General features: G+C 58.6%; 1 protein-coding gene across 3 annotated transcripts; it reads left to right on the top strand.

The window, feature by feature from the left end:
• Positions 1-3,990: 3,990 nt before the first annotated feature.
• On the top strand, positions 3,991-18,764 carry ADGRE5 (adhesion G protein-coupled receptor E5). 3 transcript variants are annotated; one of them, XM_028088710.2, is made up of 20 exons: positions 3,991-4,185; positions 7,381-7,431; positions 7,638-7,757; positions 8,278-8,433; positions 11,429-11,560; positions 12,135-12,281; positions 12,720-12,866; positions 12,953-12,999; positions 13,129-13,206; positions 14,128-14,305; positions 14,387-14,494; positions 14,721-14,944; positions 15,510-15,689; positions 16,511-16,702; positions 16,975-17,201; positions 17,308-17,374; positions 17,498-17,589; positions 17,689-17,857; positions 17,946-18,044; positions 18,129-18,764. In XM_028088710.2, exons 1-20 carry the CDS (start codon positions 4,137-4,139, stop codon positions 18,156-18,158), a joined length of 2,493 nt encoding a protein of 830 aa, XP_027944511.2. In that variant the 5' UTR covers positions 3,991-4,136; the 3' UTR covers positions 18,159-18,764. The 3 variants fall into 3 exon arrangements, with proteins under 3 accessions (XP_027944511.2, XP_027944512.2, XP_027944513.2); XM_028088711.2 differs by lacking the exon at positions 11,429-11,560 and having other exon boundaries at positions 3,994-4,185; XM_028088712.2 differs by lacking the exons at positions 11,429-11,560; positions 12,135-12,281 and having other exon boundaries at positions 3,998-4,185.
• Positions 18,765-18,772: the final 8 nt, after the last annotated feature.

The following is an 18,772-nucleotide window of genomic DNA, read 5'->3' as shown; positions in this document are numbered from 1 at the left end:
TCAGCGCCCAGAGACTGAGAGGCCCAACCATCTCAAGGGCCCAGGCCAGGGAGGCACACGTGCGGTGCCCTCCACTCCCACTCCACCCCAGGGCCGAGGCCCCAAATAACTCGGCATCTATATTTAGAAGTTTGTGCAGCAGCGCCAGGGAGCTATAAATACGGCCCCACTCAGCGCTGCCTCCTAACTCCCCAGGCTGGGCCAGGCAGTGTGGGTGGTGGGGGTTAGGAGGATGCCAGCTGGGGCTAGGCAGGGCTCTGCACCAAGAGCCCCTCGTCAGGTGGACCCTGGGGGCCCCAGCCTCAGGGGGAATCCAGGTGTCCAGCCTGCAGGAGGAGACCAAGGGCCCATTGTCAGACCTGCCCTGGGTCAGGGATCAGGGTCAGCCCGAGACTCCCACTTTCTTCCCTGGCTTCCTGGGGCTTCCTGGCTCAGGGACAGCTGTCTGGCCTCACAATAGCTATGTCGCCCTCCTGGAGCCGGCAGCTGGGCTCATCCGCGTGGGGGCTGGCCCGGCCCCTTCCTCTGCCATTGTCTCCCAGGCAGGGGCCTTCCTGTTAGCCCCCCTCCAGCCGGAGACCCCATCTGACCCCCCCCCACTTCAGCATGGGCTTGCGTGGGTGCTGGGCAGAGACAGGCAGCACAAGAAGCCAGGAGGCAGGACACTGGGGTCCCCTTGTCTCCCTCTCCTAAGGGCCAAGCTGCTGTTCACTGAGCGTCCACTCCTAGCTACACCCCTGCGATTTGTGCTCTTCTTTAAGACCCTGACCACACGGTCCCAAAGGGGAAGAGATCTGGAGAGATCTGGTTTGCCCGGGACCTCTGATCTGAGATGAGCGTGCCCTGTGACCGTGCAAGCCTCCATTACCCTGCCCGCCAAATGGAAATTGCAGCACCTGCCTTCTAGGGCTGTCGGGAAGATAAGTGAGTTCAGTCCCTGTAGAGTGCTTAGAAGGGGGCCAGGAATACACCGAGGCGCTGGATGAGCACTATCTTCCACCGGGATGATTTGTTACTGTTGTAGCTACAATAACCAAAATATAGACTAGAATGTAATACAATGCAGTATAAATAGTATTATTATTATTTGAATAATCCTGGCTTAGCCACTTCCTAGTTGAGGAACCTCCTACCAGTGGTCCAGCCCTCCAGGTGCCAGTTTCCCATCTGACACATAGGGACCCATTGTGTCCCCGCCTCCCTGCTGTGAAACAGAGGTCACAAGATTGTCCCGGGAAGGGGGGGGCGGGGCACTGCCAAATAGGTCTTCGGGCCTGGAACTTCAGGGCAGAGGGAAGGAGGAGGAACAGTGTGATAGCCCAGCAAGGGCCAGATCAGGAAGCTTGAAGGGGGTTTCCTTCAGTGGGGGGGCACGACAGGGGTGTGTGTGTTGGGGGTGGTTACTAAGTATGGAGCCCTACTGGATGCAGGCTCTTTGCCGGCACTGCAGAGACACGAATGGACCAAAGTCCTGCCTCCGGAGCTGACAGTCTAGTGGGGGTGGGGGCAGATGGTAAACAAGGTAAGTAGGTATAGTCCATGATGAGAGGTGGCCAGGTGGTACAGAGAATGGAGAATCGAGAACACTGGGAGGAGCTGGGGTGCTGAGGATGGGAGGAGATTACATTTGGACTCAAGGGGTGGGTCAGGAAATTGAGCCAAAACACGAAGAGGAGGAGAGAAGGAACCAGGAGGTTATCTGGGGTAAGAATATTCCAGGCAGAGGCAACAGCTCGTGCAAAAGCCCTGAGGTCAGACCGTGCCTGGTGTTTTCCACAAGGAAAACTGCAGCCAAGTGAGCACGGGAAGCGCAGGAGGAGGTGAGGGCACACAGGTGACAGGGCAGATCAGGCAGGGTCTTATGTGCTGTGGGAGGACTTGGGGTTTCACCAGGGAGGTGGGAGCCATGAAGGGCTCTTGAGCTGAGGAGGGGTGTGACCTGACTCAGGCGTTCGCAGGTGCCCTTGGGCCACAGTGAGGGGAACCAAGTGTGGGGGCAGGAGCCAGAACACCAAGGCTGGAGATGACAGACCTAGACCAGGGCGGAGGGCCAATGAGAAGGAGAGGGGTGAAGATTCCGGGTCTATCTGAAGGCAAGGCCCCAGGACTTGCTGACAGGCCAGATGGTGGTGGTGGTGCTGAGGATGACCTTCTTCGTGCCTTCCCCAATCTTGCAGCTAACATCTCCAAGCCTTTTCTCCTGTTACCCTGTTCCTTCCTCACCCTGTTCTGTGAGGCCAGTGGGCAGGCATTTTAATCCCATTCACCAGACAGGAAAACTGAGTCCCAGGGAGGTCAGACCTGCTCCAAGGGCCCAAGACACACACCAGGGAGGAAAAGGCCAAAGAATAGATGGTCACCGAGGGTGAGGGTAGGTGTGGGGACAATACCCAGGGCAGCTCCTCCCGCCTCCCCCAAGCTGGAACCCCCAAGCCCCAGCTCCTCCAGGTACCAACTGTCTGACCTTCAATCCTGTGGGGAGGGCATGTCTAGCCCTGAGGTTTCCAGATTCTGGAAAAAAAAAAATTCAAAAATCCACTCCACATCTGGTTTGGCCCCTCCCCTCCCAGCCTCCTCCTGGGTCCTCCCGCCCCCAACACCCAAGCCCCTTGAGTCCTCTGGCAGAACCCTTCCCACGCCCCACCCAGGACAATGGGATGGGGGCGGGGGGTGGGGAGGGAGAGGGCAGGAAGGGGTTAATTCCGGGGGTGGAGGTGTTCCATCATCTCTGGGATAAGGCTTCTCTGCTTTCAGCCATTTGTGACCTTTTTTTTCCATGACCAGCCATCTTCCCCCTTTGACCTATCATGGATTTAGTATTTTCTTTAAATTTTTACACGTTTGCAGCCCCAAAACCATTTATTTGAAAAGGAAACTTTATATTGACATCCTAGTTGCAAAACCCTCTCCTTGCTCCGAAGAGTTGGTAAATTGAAAAACAAATGAGAGCACAAGGAACATAAAACCAGCTATTTGGGTTCCAGCTGGATACTGCCCCGGCTAAACCCCAGGGCCGCCAAGGTGTTAAAGACACATCAGCACCCAGTAGAGACTTTCTTCCGGACCTTGAGCTCTGGCAGGGTCTCAAGGACTGGGCTGCCTGCTTACGGGTCCCAGCTCAGCCACTTGTTACCTGTGCCTCGACCTCCCCCTCTGTAAAATGGGAATCATAGCCCCACCTGCCTCAAGTTTTGCAGAGTAAGTGGGTTAAAATAGATACACAGATAATTCTAGGAGAATCAGGCCTGGCTCCAGTTAAGCACTTTATTAAAAATTATTAGATGGCTCAGGAGAGAAGCCAGTCATGTGGAAACAAAAGGAAACAACTCTTTCATCACGAGATTCTCTGTTGCTGCCCAGGAGCCCCTGAAATGTAAGTTTCCCTCCCAGGGGAAGGCTGGCCCAGAAAGGCCAGCTCCAGAAGCATCGTGGCCTGTGGCCCTGCAATTTCTCTTCCTGGGGCCTGCCGGGCCCCCATGAAGGGCCCCTTCAAGCTCCCCCAGCTTCCATTTGGACTCTGGACTCGCTACCTCAGTTTCCTCATCTGGGAAGCACGGATTGGGGGCACTGTTGGCTCAGATGCTGGCCCCGGAGACGCAGGCAGGTTTGCCAAGGCAGTGAGCTCAGGGCCGCCCCCAACATGCGAGCCCCAAGCTATTTCTGACATGGCCCCCCCAACCTAAACACCCCTGCAAGAAGAGCCAGGCGGGGCCCTGGGCATGACTCCCACCCCAGCCCTGCCCGCACGGCCCCGCTTTCCGCTGGGATACAGCCAGTCCAGGCACAGGGGGGCCAGCGAGTTTGTCAGGCGCTCAGATGGTAGGACTGGAGGCAGAGGATTTGGGAGCAGAGCAGGTTGTTCGCGCGCGCGCGCGCGCGCGTGTGTGTGTGTGTGTGTGTGTGTGTGTGTGTGTGTGTGTTTATGAGCCCGTGCAACGCCTCTCGGTCTGTGTTTTTACTCCACTTTCCTGTTGGCTTCCAGCTGCCCCGCCAGTTCCGGGGAGGGCCCTGGGCCAGCCGCTGTCCCCCCCCTTTCATAAAGTCCCAGCCAGCCTCGGGACACCACGCAGCTGCCCAGCCTGGAGAGACTGGACGGCCCGGCCCTTCCTCTGTTTCCCCTGCCGGCAGTTCAGACCATGGGAGGCCCCCGCTGCCGCCACCACAGCTTCCTCCTTCTCCTTCAAGGTGAGGATTTGGGGGCCCCACGGGGAGGGACGAGGGGGCTGTGCAGAAAGTACCCCTGGGTGCCTTGGCACTCCGTGCCCCGTGGAGAAATGCAAGGTGTGGCTGGCAGCTCCAGGGCCCCACAGCGGAGGAAGCCACATGGTCGGGCGGGCACATGGGGAGAGGGGCTGGCAGTACCGGGGCGCCCCCTGTCCTGGCAGAAACTCTCAAGGTGCTCTAGGAGCCCCCACTGCCACGCAGATTTCTGAGCTCTGTCCCAGAGACACTTTGGGGGCTGCCCCCCTAAGAGGGGAAACTGAGGCACGGGGGAAGGAGAGGGGGCAAAAAGTGAGTGCTGGGACCGTGTAGGCAACTGCTTTTAACATAGGGCATGGGGGATGCTGGGGAGCTAGGAGCCAGGACCCCTCCAATGCGGTGGGGTACTCCCAACATGTCCCCCATGTCTCAGTGACAAGGGCAGCCCCAGAGACCCCCACCCTTGCTCCCCCAGGCCCAGCCAGGACTCTGCCGTGGGTTGAAGGAATTTTGCCAGCTGTGGGTTTGAACTTGATTTTTCACTGTGACTTTCCCCCACCCCCACCCCTCCTCCCTTCCCGCCCCACCCAGAATGTCTCTAACGGTTATGGTTATCGGGACAGCTTGTTGCCTGAGCAACCAGGCAACAAAGAGAGTGAAGAAATGACATTTGGGGAGCCCCAACCAGAGCTTCCCTGGGCCACAGGGTTGGGGATCCCCTGTGCTGGCCCAGTGTGGCAGGCGCGAGCGCAGGGACTCCCCCAACATCCCCACCCTGGCTTTCCTCAGGAGCAAGGACAGGAGTCTAAGTGGGCTACTGGGGGGTCGTGTGTCCCTGGGGCCAAGTCATGGAGCCGCTGAGCTCATTTTCCACAACAGTAAAATGGGGGGAGCCTGGTCTCCGCTTTATAGGGTTAAGTGTTGAGTGAGTTCGACACAAACTATTCCTGGTTCACAATAAGAATTAAGCAAACGGTACTTTATTTTTTATTTTACTTTGTCTTATTGCCTTCTGGGCAGGACACTGGTGGGCCTGGGGTCTGGGCTAGGGGGTCCTTAGCAGGAAGAGCAAGAGGATGGTGACTGCTCCGCCCCCTGCCCCCAGGCTCCCTAAGCAAGGATCTATTGCTCAGGGCTGCACAGGCAATGCAAACCAGATGGGACCCAGAGCAGATGACCAGCAGCTCCTCTCCTGGCTCCTGTTTGGGTGACTCCCAAGGCCCCAGACGCAGAAGGCCTGGCCCAGCAGCCTTGGTGGTGGGGGAGGAGATCCCAGCCCAGCCCCAGTGGAGGGGATGGGGCACAAAAGAACCCCCCCCCACACACACACACACCACGGTCTGGGGAACTTGAGCTCGATTCCACTTTCCTCAGTCCCCCTTTTTCCACCAGATTCTTCCTGAGCTGTTTCTGGGCTCCAAGCCTCAGTTTGTCCATCTGTAGAATGGACATGACCAGAGCCCCTGCCTCCTAGGGCAGTTCTGAGCATGATGGTTGCTATTTGGGGCTTTGGGAGCTGGGGACAAATCAGTCCAGATCCCACCCTGCTAGGGAAGGTCATTTTGTGGTCTGTCCTGCAAAGAGGAAGTGGGTCTCGGCCGAGGGTGGAACTAGCCAAGCCCTGTGGCCAGAGAGGAGGAAGCGAGGGATCCTCATTTGAGGGAGGGGAAGGACATTCCAGCCTCAGTTTACCTTGGCTGGGAGGACCTCTTGGAGGGGGATCTCTGGACCCCCACTGGCCTGAGGGGTATCCAATTTGGACATAGGAACTAAATGGTCGGGGTACCCTCAAGTCTGTACCCCCCACAGCCCCTCAAGCCGTGCTCACAATGGCCAACCCCAGAATTCCCCTGGGAGCCCCGTCCAGGGGCAACAGAGTGTGAGTCAACCCTTCCCCTTGGCCCAGGAAGTGACTCATGCCCTCCCGCCCGCCCTCCCGGGCCCCATCCCTCCGCCCACCACCCCGCTTTGGGTCTCCCTGGGTAATTGGGGTCTCCACAGCTTGGCCAGCATTCCCAGATTGGCAGAGACACGGACATCTCCCCTGAGCCCTTCCCATGCTTCCACCTGCTGCTGAGGCACCCTCCTCCCTCCCTCCCCGTTTCCATTCACATCCCCACCTTCTAACTGTGTCTCTTGTCTCCGGATCTTTCTCTCAATCTCTCTATCTCTGTGTCTCTCTGTCCAATCTCTGCCATCGTGGTCTCTCTCTTTCCACGAGTTCCCTATTTCTCTGTCCATCTCTAGCCCTGCCTTAACTTCTGCCTCTTTCTCTCCCCCCACCTGTCTGTTCCGTCCTTCCTCTTTCTCCTCTCTCTGTGTCTCTGGCTCCTTCTCTCTCTCCCTCTCCTTATTTTCTCTCCATCACTATCTCCTAGTCTCTATCGCTGGTGAACAAGGAGCTCCCCGTCCCTAGAGCCCCTGCTGACTTTAGGAGGACCCCCAAACACATGCCTGGGGAGTAGGGTGCCCCTGAGCAGCAGGAGAGGCAGAAGAGGGTCTACAGGGTCTCAGGACAGTGTCTTCCCGCGGCGGGGAGCCGGGGGTGAAATGTCACCACTGGGTCTCAAGCCGGTCGTTGGGCTGACAGATGTCCTGGGTGTGGTGCGTGCACACCTGTGTCCCCCAGCCGGGGTGCGGGCCCCGGAGCATCTTAGTTTCGGGGGCATCTGAGAGAACACCTGGCCCAACCCTTCACCTTCACATAAAGAAACGATGATAGTAAACACTCGGACACACCAGGCAGTATTCACGCGCTTAGTTCTCACACGCCTCTAGGAAGGGCAGCCCATCATCATTCCCGTTCGACAGATGGGAAAACTGAGGCACTGGGAAGTAAGGTCACCTGACCAAGGTCTGGCATTTGAACCAGGGCTATCCGTCTCCTGTCTGTTTACTGAACTATTGTCACAGGTCAGCAGGAGCCAAGACCCCCACGGGCTCGGGCCCCTTCCCCACCCTCAGTCTGAAACCCATCCCCAGGCGATGGTGGCAGACACTCTGACTGTGGGCCCTGGAGTCCAGGGAGGACTGCTTGCTTTCTCATTAGCGACGGACAGAGCCCAAGCCTGGGAGGGGTCAGCAGCCCCTTTTCCCTCAGATGTGTCACCCTTAGTTCTTCGTCAATCCTTCCCTACTCTGGGCAGCCCCCCCAACACACACCCTCTCTCTCTGTTCCAGTGCTGGGTGTCCCGCTGATTCTGTTGGAAGCTGGATCCCAGAAAACCAGAGGTGAGTCTGCTGGGAGCAAAGAAGTCCACAGCCAGAGCCTGGGGAAGGGGCCCTGGGCCCCCACAGCCCAGGCAGGAGGGAGGCCTGCTGCAGGGGGAAGGCCAGGGCTGCCCCTCCCAGCAACCCCTCCTTTGGGGATGATCCTGTCCCCCTCCCCAGCACCTGGCTCAGACCTCACCTTCCAACTGTGGTCACCATCCCCACAGACTGTTCTCGCTGGTGCCCTCCGAATTCCACGTGTGTCAATGCCACCACCTGTCGCTGCTCCCCGGGATTCATTTCTTCGTCTGGGGATATCTTCACCACCGTCTTCGAGAGCTGTGATGGTACAGGGGCTTGGGGTGGTGCAGGGGCGTGGAGACAGTGGGGCATAGCCTAGTGCCCATGGGGGATGTGAGTGGTGGTTGGGGTCTCAGCCTTTGGCTTTGGGACTGTCATCAAGGGCAGAGAAATGAGAAAGGAAAAGATAGAAAAGTGGAAAATAAGTGAATAAACATGGCTTCCTGGAGAGAGAGGAGCTCTGGAGTCTGTGCTTCACTTTGCCCTTCCTGGACTGGGCGGGAAGATGCAGAGCTGCCACCCCCCGCCCCCCGCCGCCCCATCTCAGCACTCCCTACTGAGCTCAAGTCCAGAGGGCAGAGAAGAGCAGAGCTGACTGAGTGGGCTTCAGGAATGGCTTGCTCCAGCTGCAGCCCAGCCTCTGCAGTATAGCTTAAGAGTCTAATCCTTCCCCAAAAGACACTTTAAGCGTTGGCCCCATGCTGGGGAGTCAAGTGTGGGATAGGAATCTCTTCCTGAAGGAACTCATGCCTTTGGGAGGTGACCCTTTGCCCTGTTGTGTTCCAGACATCAACGAGTGTGGACCACCCTTGACGGTGTCCTGTGGAAAATTCGCAGATTGCCAGAACACAGAGGGGAGCTTCCACTGCACGTGCATTAAAGGATATGAGCTTGCTTCTGGGGCAAGAACGTTCAGGAATGAGAGTGAGAACACATGTCAAGGTAAGAACCACCCCGCACTTTCCATCTCCTCGTCCATGAGGTTTGGGATCACCGGAGCCATTCCTGAATCATCCCACATCTGTCTGTCTGTTCCTGAGCCTCCAGCACAGAGAGGCAGGGTAGTGTGAAGGCCAAGGACCCAAATCCTGACTTTGCCACTTGATAGCTGTGTGTGTGTGACACTGGCCAGGACACTTATTCGGAAATCACCATTAATGTGCAAGATGTGATAATACTATTGTGATTTGTGTGTGTGTGTGTGTGTGTGTGTGTGTGTTTTAAAGAGTCCTTATTTTTTACAGATAAAAAGAAAAGTAGCTTTGCCTTTTGTTAACTGTGTGAACTTGGACAAGCTCTTTCACCGCTCTGTGCCTATTTACCCATCTGTAAAAAGGGGGTCACAATGGTGCTTACCTCATAGAAGTGCTGGGAAGATAGAGACAGCAAAGCACAGAATGGTGGCTGTTGGGTTTTGAATGATCCTCATTATGATCTAATGTACCCCCTCCAAGATGGGCACCCCCGGGGTCCACCCCAGGATGGGCATGGAGACGGGCTGCTCCCATCCACCCCCCAATGCAGTCACATCTCTTGCCGTGGTCTTGCCGGGTGATGCCACGGTTCGGGCCCAGGTGCAGCCTGGACTCTGTGCATTACTAGGACTTGCCCCCCTTCCAGAGAGAACAGCAAGCACAGGAAGGGGCTTCGGGTATCCACAGGGGGCAGAGAGGGCTAGCAGTGAATGGGCAGGAGCGACCACTTGCCCAGAGGGAGGGGGTTAGTGCAGAATAGAGAGAGAGAGAGAGAGCAGGGGAGGAGAGCAGAAGTGAGAGGTTGAAGACAAGGTGAGCTGAGGGTCCAAAGGACTCTGGGGTGGGTCCGTAGGCCCTCCCTGCTGTGGAGAGAAGAGCCTACAGCCTTGGTCCCCAGCCCCGTCCTGCCCTGCACGCAGACAGAGGGCTGCAGAGCCTCGCCGCCGGTGGGAGGGAAGGGAGGACCTGCGCTTCCGTGGAGCCCAGGGGGAGGGCTCCGTCCACGGCTCTGCTGCTCCCTAGGGGCCTCTGGGTGAACGCTCTGCCCCAAACCTGTGGCCTGGCCAGAGGACAGAGCCTTTACATGACATGTGCCTGGACAGGGGGTGCCGCCCACCGACTGTTGTGAACCCCCAGCACAGGTGGTGGCTGTGGTCATGGAGAGGCTGTATTGCTGTATTAGAACAGACAGGGCTGAGAGCAGGGCTGAGAGAAGGGGGCTCGGTCAGGCCGCTGGGCAGGGACATGGATGCACAAGAGACGGGAGAGGGACCACTGTGGACCTCAAGCTGGGTGACAGGGAGAGAGAATCGTCTGCTGGCTTGGCCCAGGGCCTGCCGCCTCAAGACCTAGCTCTGTGACAGCCTCAGCCTTTGCCGCAGCTGAGGACACACATGCCGCCATGTCGTGGCAGCGGGACCTGCTGCAGACGGGAGACCCAGGCCCTTGTTCCACTTTCCCCCAGGCATCAGAGAACGTCCTGGGCACCCACCTGGTGTCCCGAACCTCTCTGAATCCCAAGGCTCAGAACCCTCTCCCGAGGGTCACTTTCTGATGTTTGGACTGCCCCCCTGCCCCCCCAGCATCTTATTTGCATAAAACAAGAGGGGAATGGCATTCAAGACACTTGGCGGGAGGTACAGTAACCATCCTCTTCACCACCATCAGTAACCGCCTGGATGAGACCTGCCCCCACCGGAGCCCACACGGGCCTGGCCATACGAGCAGCCCTCTCAGGCCCTCGGCCACGACAGACCCAGGGACCCCATCAGGAAAGATGGGAGGACGGAGGTTGGAGGGCGGGTGCGCAGCCCCCAGCCTGCCCTGCCCTAGCCAGCATCCTGCCTGGAGAAGGTTCTTCCTGACACCCAGACCCTGGCTTCTCAGCCATTCGGCCTTCTCTGTTTCGTTGCGCAAGGCTCTGTCCCGACCCTCCCTGGTAGCTCTGATTCAGCCTGGATGATCAGGACCCGGAGGATGTTGTGCCTGGGGTGGGCCAGGTGACACCAACCCCCCACCCCACGCACACACATGCACACACACTTAGAGAGTCAGGTGAACCCAGAAGCTCCTGTCTGGACCAGATGACAAGAGAGGCTGTCATCCAGGACCATTGCCCCGGGTCTAACCCTCTCCTGAGGAGGTCAGCTCAGGTCCCATGGAGCACTGGACCGCTCAGGGACAGAAGACGAAGGCTGAGCCCCATTCAGCTGGGCCCAGTGTGTGCATCCCTGGTCGGAGGCCAAGGGCCAAGAAGACAGAAACATGAGCTACCTCTCGCCCATCAGCACCTGCCAGAAAAAGGCATCCTCACTGCCCCAAGGCTGCCTGACTGGACATCAGTGACACTGCCCACCCCAGCCTGGTGCCCACTGTCCGGATGGACCTGACCTGTCTGGCACCATCCTTACTCTCCCTGCCCCACCCAAAAGCCTCGTCCTTGGAGGGCCTGGCTCAGGGGTGGGTCTTGTCCATCTCCGTGGAGCTGGAATCTCAGAGTTTGCATGGATAGGAGCGTCCTGCGAGGGTCACCGGGATTCCAAGCAGGAACTCAGCCAGTGAGCCACCACCGTGGGGGAGTTAGGACAAAGGCCATCACTGGGAGCCACGACAGGTCCCGGTCCGGGAATACAGCACTTCCCCTGCACACGGTTCCCAGGAAGGCCCACCCTGGACTTGTCCAAGTCCTCAGGCTGGGACACAGGTGGCCGTGATGTCCCTGCCCCAGCTGGGAGCTGCCCAGAGAGGCCGAGGGAGCCAGGGCTGGCAGACGGGGAGGACTTGGACCACTTCTGGCAACATCTGGAAACAGAACATCTGGGCCACCATGCTCGCCCATAGCATGCCTCCATGTGAATTAGAAAAGGCACCCACTCACCAGAGAAGAGACAGTGGGGCCTTCCAGATGCTTCTATCCCAGGATACAGCTGCAGGCACCCATCACCCTCTCCTTCCCCCTGCAGACGTGGACGAATGTCAGCTGAAACCCCGAATCTGTAAAAGCCGCGGCATCTGCACCAACACCCAGGGCAGCTACACCTGCAAGTGCCCGCCCGGCTTGGAGCTCAGCCCGGGCGACCCGAATCTGTGCACAGGTAGAGGCCCTGGCAGATGCTGTCAGGCTGCGCTGGAGCTGGGGAGGGGCCGAGGAGGATCCTGCAGCCCCAGGAGGAGGGAGAAGACTCTCAGGTTCCAGAAACACCAGGGGTTTGCTCTGCCCAAGGATTCATCTCCCCGGAAGGTCCCACCACAGAGCAGGGAGGCAGCAGGGCCTTCTGGACCTGGGGTTCCCTTGTGGAGCCCCCAGCCTCTGCGCACACCTCCCAGCCTCACCCTTCCTCATCTGTCACATGGAAGCAGAGGAACGTGTCACTTCCAGTTCCCAGAAAGGGAACCTGGGCCAGAGCTGGGGAGGGAGTAAGCAAGAGTCCTTGGAAAGAAAGTTCAGGCTCCATGACTCAGTCTCCCTCCTGGTTTCACAGCCTCTAAACTGGGGACCATGGTCCCTGCCGTGCCCCTCTTGTAGGGAAGCCATTGTAAGGTGCATTGAGGTTGAAGTTGAAGGTCACCAGGCGTAGCATGTGCAATAATGGTGGGGTCCTTGGTGCTAGGCAGTGAGAAGAGGGGCAGTGAGTGGAGGGGACCCTGACCCTCTGGCTTTGTCCTCAGATGTGAATGAATGCACGTCGGGGCAGAACCCATGCCACAACTCCACCCACTGCCTCAACAACATTGGGGGCTATCAGTGCCGCTGCCGCCCTGGATGGAAGCCAGTTCCTGGGTCCCCCAATGGCCCCAAGAACACCATCTGTGAAGGTCCAGAGCTCAGACGCCACATCCTGGAGACCCACACTCAGAACATCTGATCACATATTCAGTGGCACCCACACAAACCAAGCAGAATGACCCCTGGGCGTGCCCTGTTGTGCAGGCGTTCATTCTTTTGAGGCTGGTTGGGAAAAGATCTGGGGGTCTTGGGGAAGGAGCTGGGGTACTGAGGAGCAGGCTCCTTGGAGACTCCAGACAGCAGCTAATTACTACCTGGGACAAAGGTATTTCTATAGTCACAACCTGCACATCTGTACAGGGCTCACGTGCTACATGTCAGGCTCCGCACACTCCCCACGACCCCTGCATCACCAGGATGTGGGGTCAGCAGGTGATATCACCTCCAGCCAAGGGGAGACACTAACACAGGAGAAGGGGGAAGGCACGGAGGGGAAAGGGGTCCTGACTCCCATTTTGTGTCCCCAGATGTGGATGAGTGCAGTTCTGGGCAGCCTACGTGCCACGAGTCCACCGTCTGCATCAACACCGTGGGCTCGTACAAGTGCCACTGTCGCCGGGGCTGGGAGCCCAAACCCGGATTCCAGAATAAGCAGCCCAACACCACCTGTGAAGGTACCTGGTCTGACCTGACCCCAGACCCCGCCCCTGACACACACAGACACTCTCGCACCTAATGAATGGTGTTCTATCCCCTGCAGAGATGTCCTTCCCCACCTGGACCCCACCCCCTGGAATCAAGAGCCAGGTGAGTGGCCCCAGCAGGGACCAGGAGGCAGGAATCCCTCTGTGCAGCCCGCCTGACCCACCCATTTTCCCCCAGCTCGCCCACCCACACATGAGGCTCTCTGACCCCCCTCATGTCCCCTCTCCTCAGAGCATGTCCCACTTCTTTGAAAGAGTCCAAGAACTGCACAGAGACTTCAAGCCAGCCTTGGCTCAGGGCATCATGCAGGTAAGGGCAAGAGCTGAGGGGACCCCCGGAAAGCATGGGGGTGGCTAGGGATGCTTCCATGCTGGTGGAGACAGCCCAAGCAGGGGTTACACAAAGACAGACGTACATACACACCCCAAAACGTGTACACACACACACACACACACACACACACACACACACACAGAAGTGCTCCAAAAGAACGGAGCAGTTAGGAATTTCACCTCCATGGTTAGACCACGAAGGTTCAGATCCTCCCCAACAGCCCCCCTACTCCCACCCATTGCCACTTTCTGCTGTGTGACCTGAGGCAAGTGACTCCCCCTCTCTGGGACTCAGTCTCATCTGAAAGTAGTGCCTGCTCTATATAGTTTGAAGGTTTTACGTGAACTAATAGAAGGAAAGTTCAAAGAAAGGGCAGGGCCTGGCATGCGGTGAGCATTATATGTAAGTGTTTGCCTGTGTGCTAAGCCGGGTAGGAACGTGGGAGCCCCTGTGTCATTTTAAATATTCCAGCAGCTATGTTAAAATAAACAAGTAAAATTACACAAGTGAAATTAATGTCAAGACTGCATTTAATCCAATCGATTCAAAATATTACCACTGCAACGTGGAGCCACATTTCGGGTGCTCGAGAGCCACATGTGGCTCGTGGCAACCATTCCGGACAGGGCAGACCTAGACCAGAGCCTGGCAGGAAGCCTGCGCCTGGGACAAGTGAAGCACCAGTTACAGTCCACACGCACAGGCCTATACTCAACCCCCTCACTTGTCTTCTGACTACAGCACCGTCTCAGTGATTCCCCTGTCACCCCACTGACCCCCAGGCTGCCCCAGGTGGTTTTGCAGTGTGCCCCTTGGTGGAGGGGGCTGGTGAGGTCAGGGTCCTTTGCGCAGCCCCTGAGGGACAGTGACCCACCAGCTGTCACCCGTCACTCCCAGGACCTCATCAAGTCAGTGGATGAGATGCTGGAGGCCCCCAACGACCTGGAGACCCTGCCCCCACATAATAGGCACCTCACGGCCACCCACTTCCTCTTGGGCTTCGAAGCAGTCCTGAGGACGCTGGCCAAGGCCATGCCTGGAGCCTCCTTCACCTATCTCTCCCCTTCGAACACAGGTGAGACCTTGCCCTGTCTTGCCCCAGCCCTGGACCCCATCCCACACCCAGAGCCCCCAGTCACTGCCCCTCTCTCCTCAGAGCTATCCCTGATGATCCAGGAGCGTGGGGATGGAAACATCACCATGGGTCAGAGCCATGCACGGATGCTGCTGGACTGGGCTGTGGCGACTGGAGCCAGGGATTCGGGTAACGGCCGGCCGGGAATCCGAGGGGACGCCAGCGGGAGGGGGAGGGGAGCGGGGATGTGGCTAGGGGTGAAGTTCTGAATATGTAACAACTGGAAATTGAGCTATCGCCAGTGCCCCCGGGCATCCTGGTGGACTGAAGAGCCTGAATCAGAGGTCTTCGGAGGCAGGATGGGGCATGGGAGGAGGGAGGGCAGGAGAAGGTAGCCAACCTGTCTATCCCCCAGGCCCCACTGTGATGGGTATCCTCTCCAGCTGCAACATGCAGAAATTGCTAGCCAACGCCTCCTTGGAGCTGGAGCCTGAGAAGAAAGTTGAGCTGAACAAAATCCACCAAAGTCCTTTCCGTGGCGCCAAGCCTAGGCTCCTCTCGGCAGTCAACTTGGTCTTTCTGAGCAACACAAACACAGAGAAACTCGACTCCCCCGTCACCTTTGCCTTCTCCCACCGGGTGAGTATTCAGGTGGGGAGGAATCAGCCCTACTGCTCACCCCTTACATAGCCAAGGTCACAGTGGTTCCTCTGCAGCCTTCATTGCCCCACTCTGCTCCTTCCTCAAATGGACCTCAGCGCCTTTGCACTTGCTGTGCCCTCTGTTTGGGACACACTTTTCTCCTACGCGACTCAGTCCTTTACCTGGTTCCAGTCTTTGTTCAAATAGTACCACCTCTTTTAGGCCTTCCCTGACCTTATTTAAAATTTCAATCTGTAGTTATGCCCCATCTCCCCCTATGCTGTTCCTTGTTTTAATAGCACTTACTCCCTTCTAACACGCTATCTAGTTTACGTGTTAGATTTATTATTTACATCTGTCTCCCCCACTAGCATGCCAACCCCCAAAGGGCAGGGACTTGTGTCTGCCCTGTTCGTTGTGTGCCAGGCTGGGGGACAGAGCAAAGTAGGTGCTCAGTAAATACTTATCAAAGGAAAAGCAGCCCTCCTTGGGCTCAACCCAAGCCCAGGACCCAAGAATGGGCTCCAGGCTAAACACTCCAACCATTCCCACCTGCCCACAGCCGGAGACACCTGGGCCACGGCAGGAGCTGATCTGTGCATTCTGGAAGAGTGACGGCAACAGCAGTGGGCACTGGGCCATGACAGGCTGCCAGACCCTGGGCACCGGGAATGGCAGCACCACCTGTCGGTGCAGCCACCTGAGCAGTTTTGCGATCCTCATGGCCCACTATGACATAGAGGTGAGCAGCCAGGGGCCACCCTCAAAAGCCCACAGGTGGCAAGGTTGGCTTAGGTGAGACAGGCAGCTGGTTCTTGATGGTTAAGGCCCAACTGGCTCTATACAGTCACACAGACCAGGTGGCCCCACCCCATGCCCCCCAGCCCCTTCCCTGAGACCCCCTCCCCAGACTTCCCCATGGCTCAGCAATTAAGCGGTGTGGCCTGGCACTGCAGACCCTGCTCTGACTGTCCACTTCAAACCAGTTGTTAAATATAGCTAAAAGCTCCTAAGGGAGCACAACTTTCTGTATGTGGCCTCAGAGATCCATAGGCAAGCTGGTCCACATGTTTAATTGGAATGGGCCAAGCAGAGTAGGGGAGGTTGTGGTCGAGGCCAAAGGTCCAGGAAGGACAAAAAGGTGGGTTTCGGTGAGTTGACAATGTGACAGGTATAGAAGGAGTAAAATTTGAGATGAGGGAGAGGAGGGTCAGAAAGATGGGACCATCAGTATTAGAAAAGAAGGATGTGGCCTTGAGGCTTCACTGGGGACCTTCTCAGAAGTCTGGGTGTTTAGTGGGGAGGCCCATCAGGAGGGACTGGGGACCCCTGCTGCACCCATGGTTGTTCGGGGGGCCGGGGCGGTATTTAGGATGAGAGACACACAGCAGGTTTGCTCAGATGTTGAGGGCAGAGGATGTGGGCAGAGGATGTGGGCGGAGGTGAGTGGCATGATCAGAGACCTACAAGGCAGGCCCCAGATGGGTCTGGGTGGCGAGGTCCACGAGGGCAGGAAGTCCTCAGGGCGTTGACCCAGCACTGCGCACCCCATCCTGCATCTAGGACCAGAAGCTGGCCCTGATCACCAAGGTGGGGCTGGTGCTGTCGCTAGTCTGCCTGCTGCTGTGCATCCTCACCTTCCTGCTGGTGCGGCCCATCCAGGGCTCGCGCACCACCGTGCACCTGCACCTCTGCATCTGCCTCTTCGTGGGCTCCGCCATCTTCCTGGCGGGCATCGAGAACGAAGGCGGCCAGGTGAGGTCCGGGCCGGTGGAGGGTCCCACCCTCACCAGAGCGCTAGGTCGGCGAGGCCCGGGAGAGGGCGAGCCCCGCCCACTCCCGGGCCTCGGTGAGGACCACAAAGCCGGGAGGCACGCGGCTCCGCCCGCGCGCGGTCTGCAGCTCCCGCCCCGCCCCGCCCCCCCAACTCTCCAGGCCGCGGCCCCACCCGCCCGAGGGCGGGCCCTGCAGGGGCGGCCCCTGACGGCCCCGCCCCGCCCTGATGTCGCCCCGCCCCCGCCCTGCAGGTGGGGCTGCGCTGCCGCCTGGTGGCCGGACTACTGCATTACTTCTTCCTGGCCGCCTTCTGCTGGATGAGCCTCGAGGGAGTAGAGCTCTACTTCCTGGTGGTGCGCGTGTTCCAGGGCCAGGGCCTGAGCAAGTGGCAGCTTTGCCTGATCGGCTACGGGGTGCCCCTGCTCATCGTGGCCATCTCCGCGGCCATCAACAGCGAGGGCTATGGCCGCACCCTCTAGTGAGTGCAGGCGAGCGGTTCTCCGACGGGAGGGCAGGGGACCCCAGTCCGGGCCGCAGAGCCCCGCCCCTCTGGGGCTCTGACGGGACCCTCCCCTCTCACCCAGTTGCTGGTTGCACCCAGCCCGTGGCTTCCTCTGGAGCTTCCTGGGACCTGTGACCTTCATCGTTCTGGTAAGTGCCCCCCAGCACCCCCAGCCCGAGGGGCGTGGCCCCACACCGAGCCCTACTAGACCAGTTCCCTCCCTGCAGTTCCAAGGACTCCCCCCTAATGCAAATTCTATGCTCCCTGCCCAGTGCAATGCTGTGGTCTTTGTGACTACTGTCTGGAAGCTCACTCAGAAGTTTTCGGAGATCAACCCAGACATGAAGAAACTAAAGAAGGCTAGGTGAGAGCAGGCCCCGGGAGGGGCCTACCAGGGAGCCGACGGTGCGTGGGGGGGGGCCCTCCCCCACTGAAGCCCTGTCTCCCCCCCCACCCCCCGCAGGGTGCTGACCATCACGGCTGTGGCTCAGCTCTTTGTGCTGGGCAGCACCTGGGTCTTTGGCCTCTTCCTCTTCACCCCGCAGAGCTGGCTGCTCTCCTATACCTTCACCACTCTCAACTGCCTACAAGGCCTCTTCCTCTTCGTGCTCCACTGCCTGCTCAACAAGAAGGTGTGCCGCGGCCGCCACGGGTGGGGTGTGTGGGGGCCTGGGTCCCGGGGCCTGCCCCTTCCCTAACCTGGCACCCTGGGCCCCACAGGTGAGGGAGGAGTACAGAAGGTGGGCCGGCAGGGTCACGGGGAACAGGTACTCAGAGTTCACCACATCCACGTCCGGCACCGGCCACAATCAGACCCAGGTAAGGGCTGAGCCTGGGGTCGGGGTGCTGGGCCAGAGGGCACCCAACCCAGACCCCGTCCTCACGGAGCTCCTTTCTCACCAGGCGCACAGGCCCTCCGAGTCCGGTATGTGACAGCGCAGGTCTGGCCAGGCCGGGAGCTCCCGTGGCCTCAGCAGCTTTTGCACGTGCTAAAGACTGTCCCCTCCTCCTTCACCACTCCGCTCCCTCTGCTCTCCTGCCTTGGCCCCCACGTGCATCATAGAAAGCAGGGGGCAGCAGCTGTAGTCTGGCACCGAACCCCAAAACACCCAGCCAGGTGGGGAGCTGGGACCTGCCAGGCCTGCTTCTGGCGGCCTCTCTGCTGCGCTCCAGCCAGGACCTAACGAGGGCAGCAGCTGGCCCGGGGCTGCAGCCCCTGTTCCTGCTACACAGGCCTGGACAGACAAGACCGAGGACTCCTGTGCCTGCCCTTTCCCCTCATCTGTCTGCCACAGAACGAGACGCTAGGGTGCTAGGGCCCAAGCTGCCCCTTAAGCTAAGACTGAGGCCGGGGGTGGGAGAAGGGCAGGGGCCCTCCTAGCCCCGGAGCCTGAGGTTCACGGTACAGAGGCCCATCTACCCCTGGAGGCAGAAGGCTCTCGCTGTTGTGAAGGTTGTGGATACTGTATTTTTTTTTTTAATCTGTATAAACCTTTCAATGTTGACACTTAAAAATTAAATATCACACTGATAACAGAAGCTGGCTG

Source organism: Eumetopias jubatus, unplaced genomic scaffold, assembly GCF_037043125.1.
Source record: "Eumetopias jubatus isolate StellerSeaLion01/CBP00866 unplaced genomic scaffold, mEumJub1_p1.0 scaffold_1, whole genome shotgun sequence".
Taxonomy (NCBI): Eukaryota; Metazoa; Chordata; class Mammalia; order Carnivora; family Otariidae; genus Eumetopias; species Eumetopias jubatus.
Note: the sequence above shows the minus strand (reverse complement) of the source record. Positions and strands in the feature narration are given on the sequence as shown.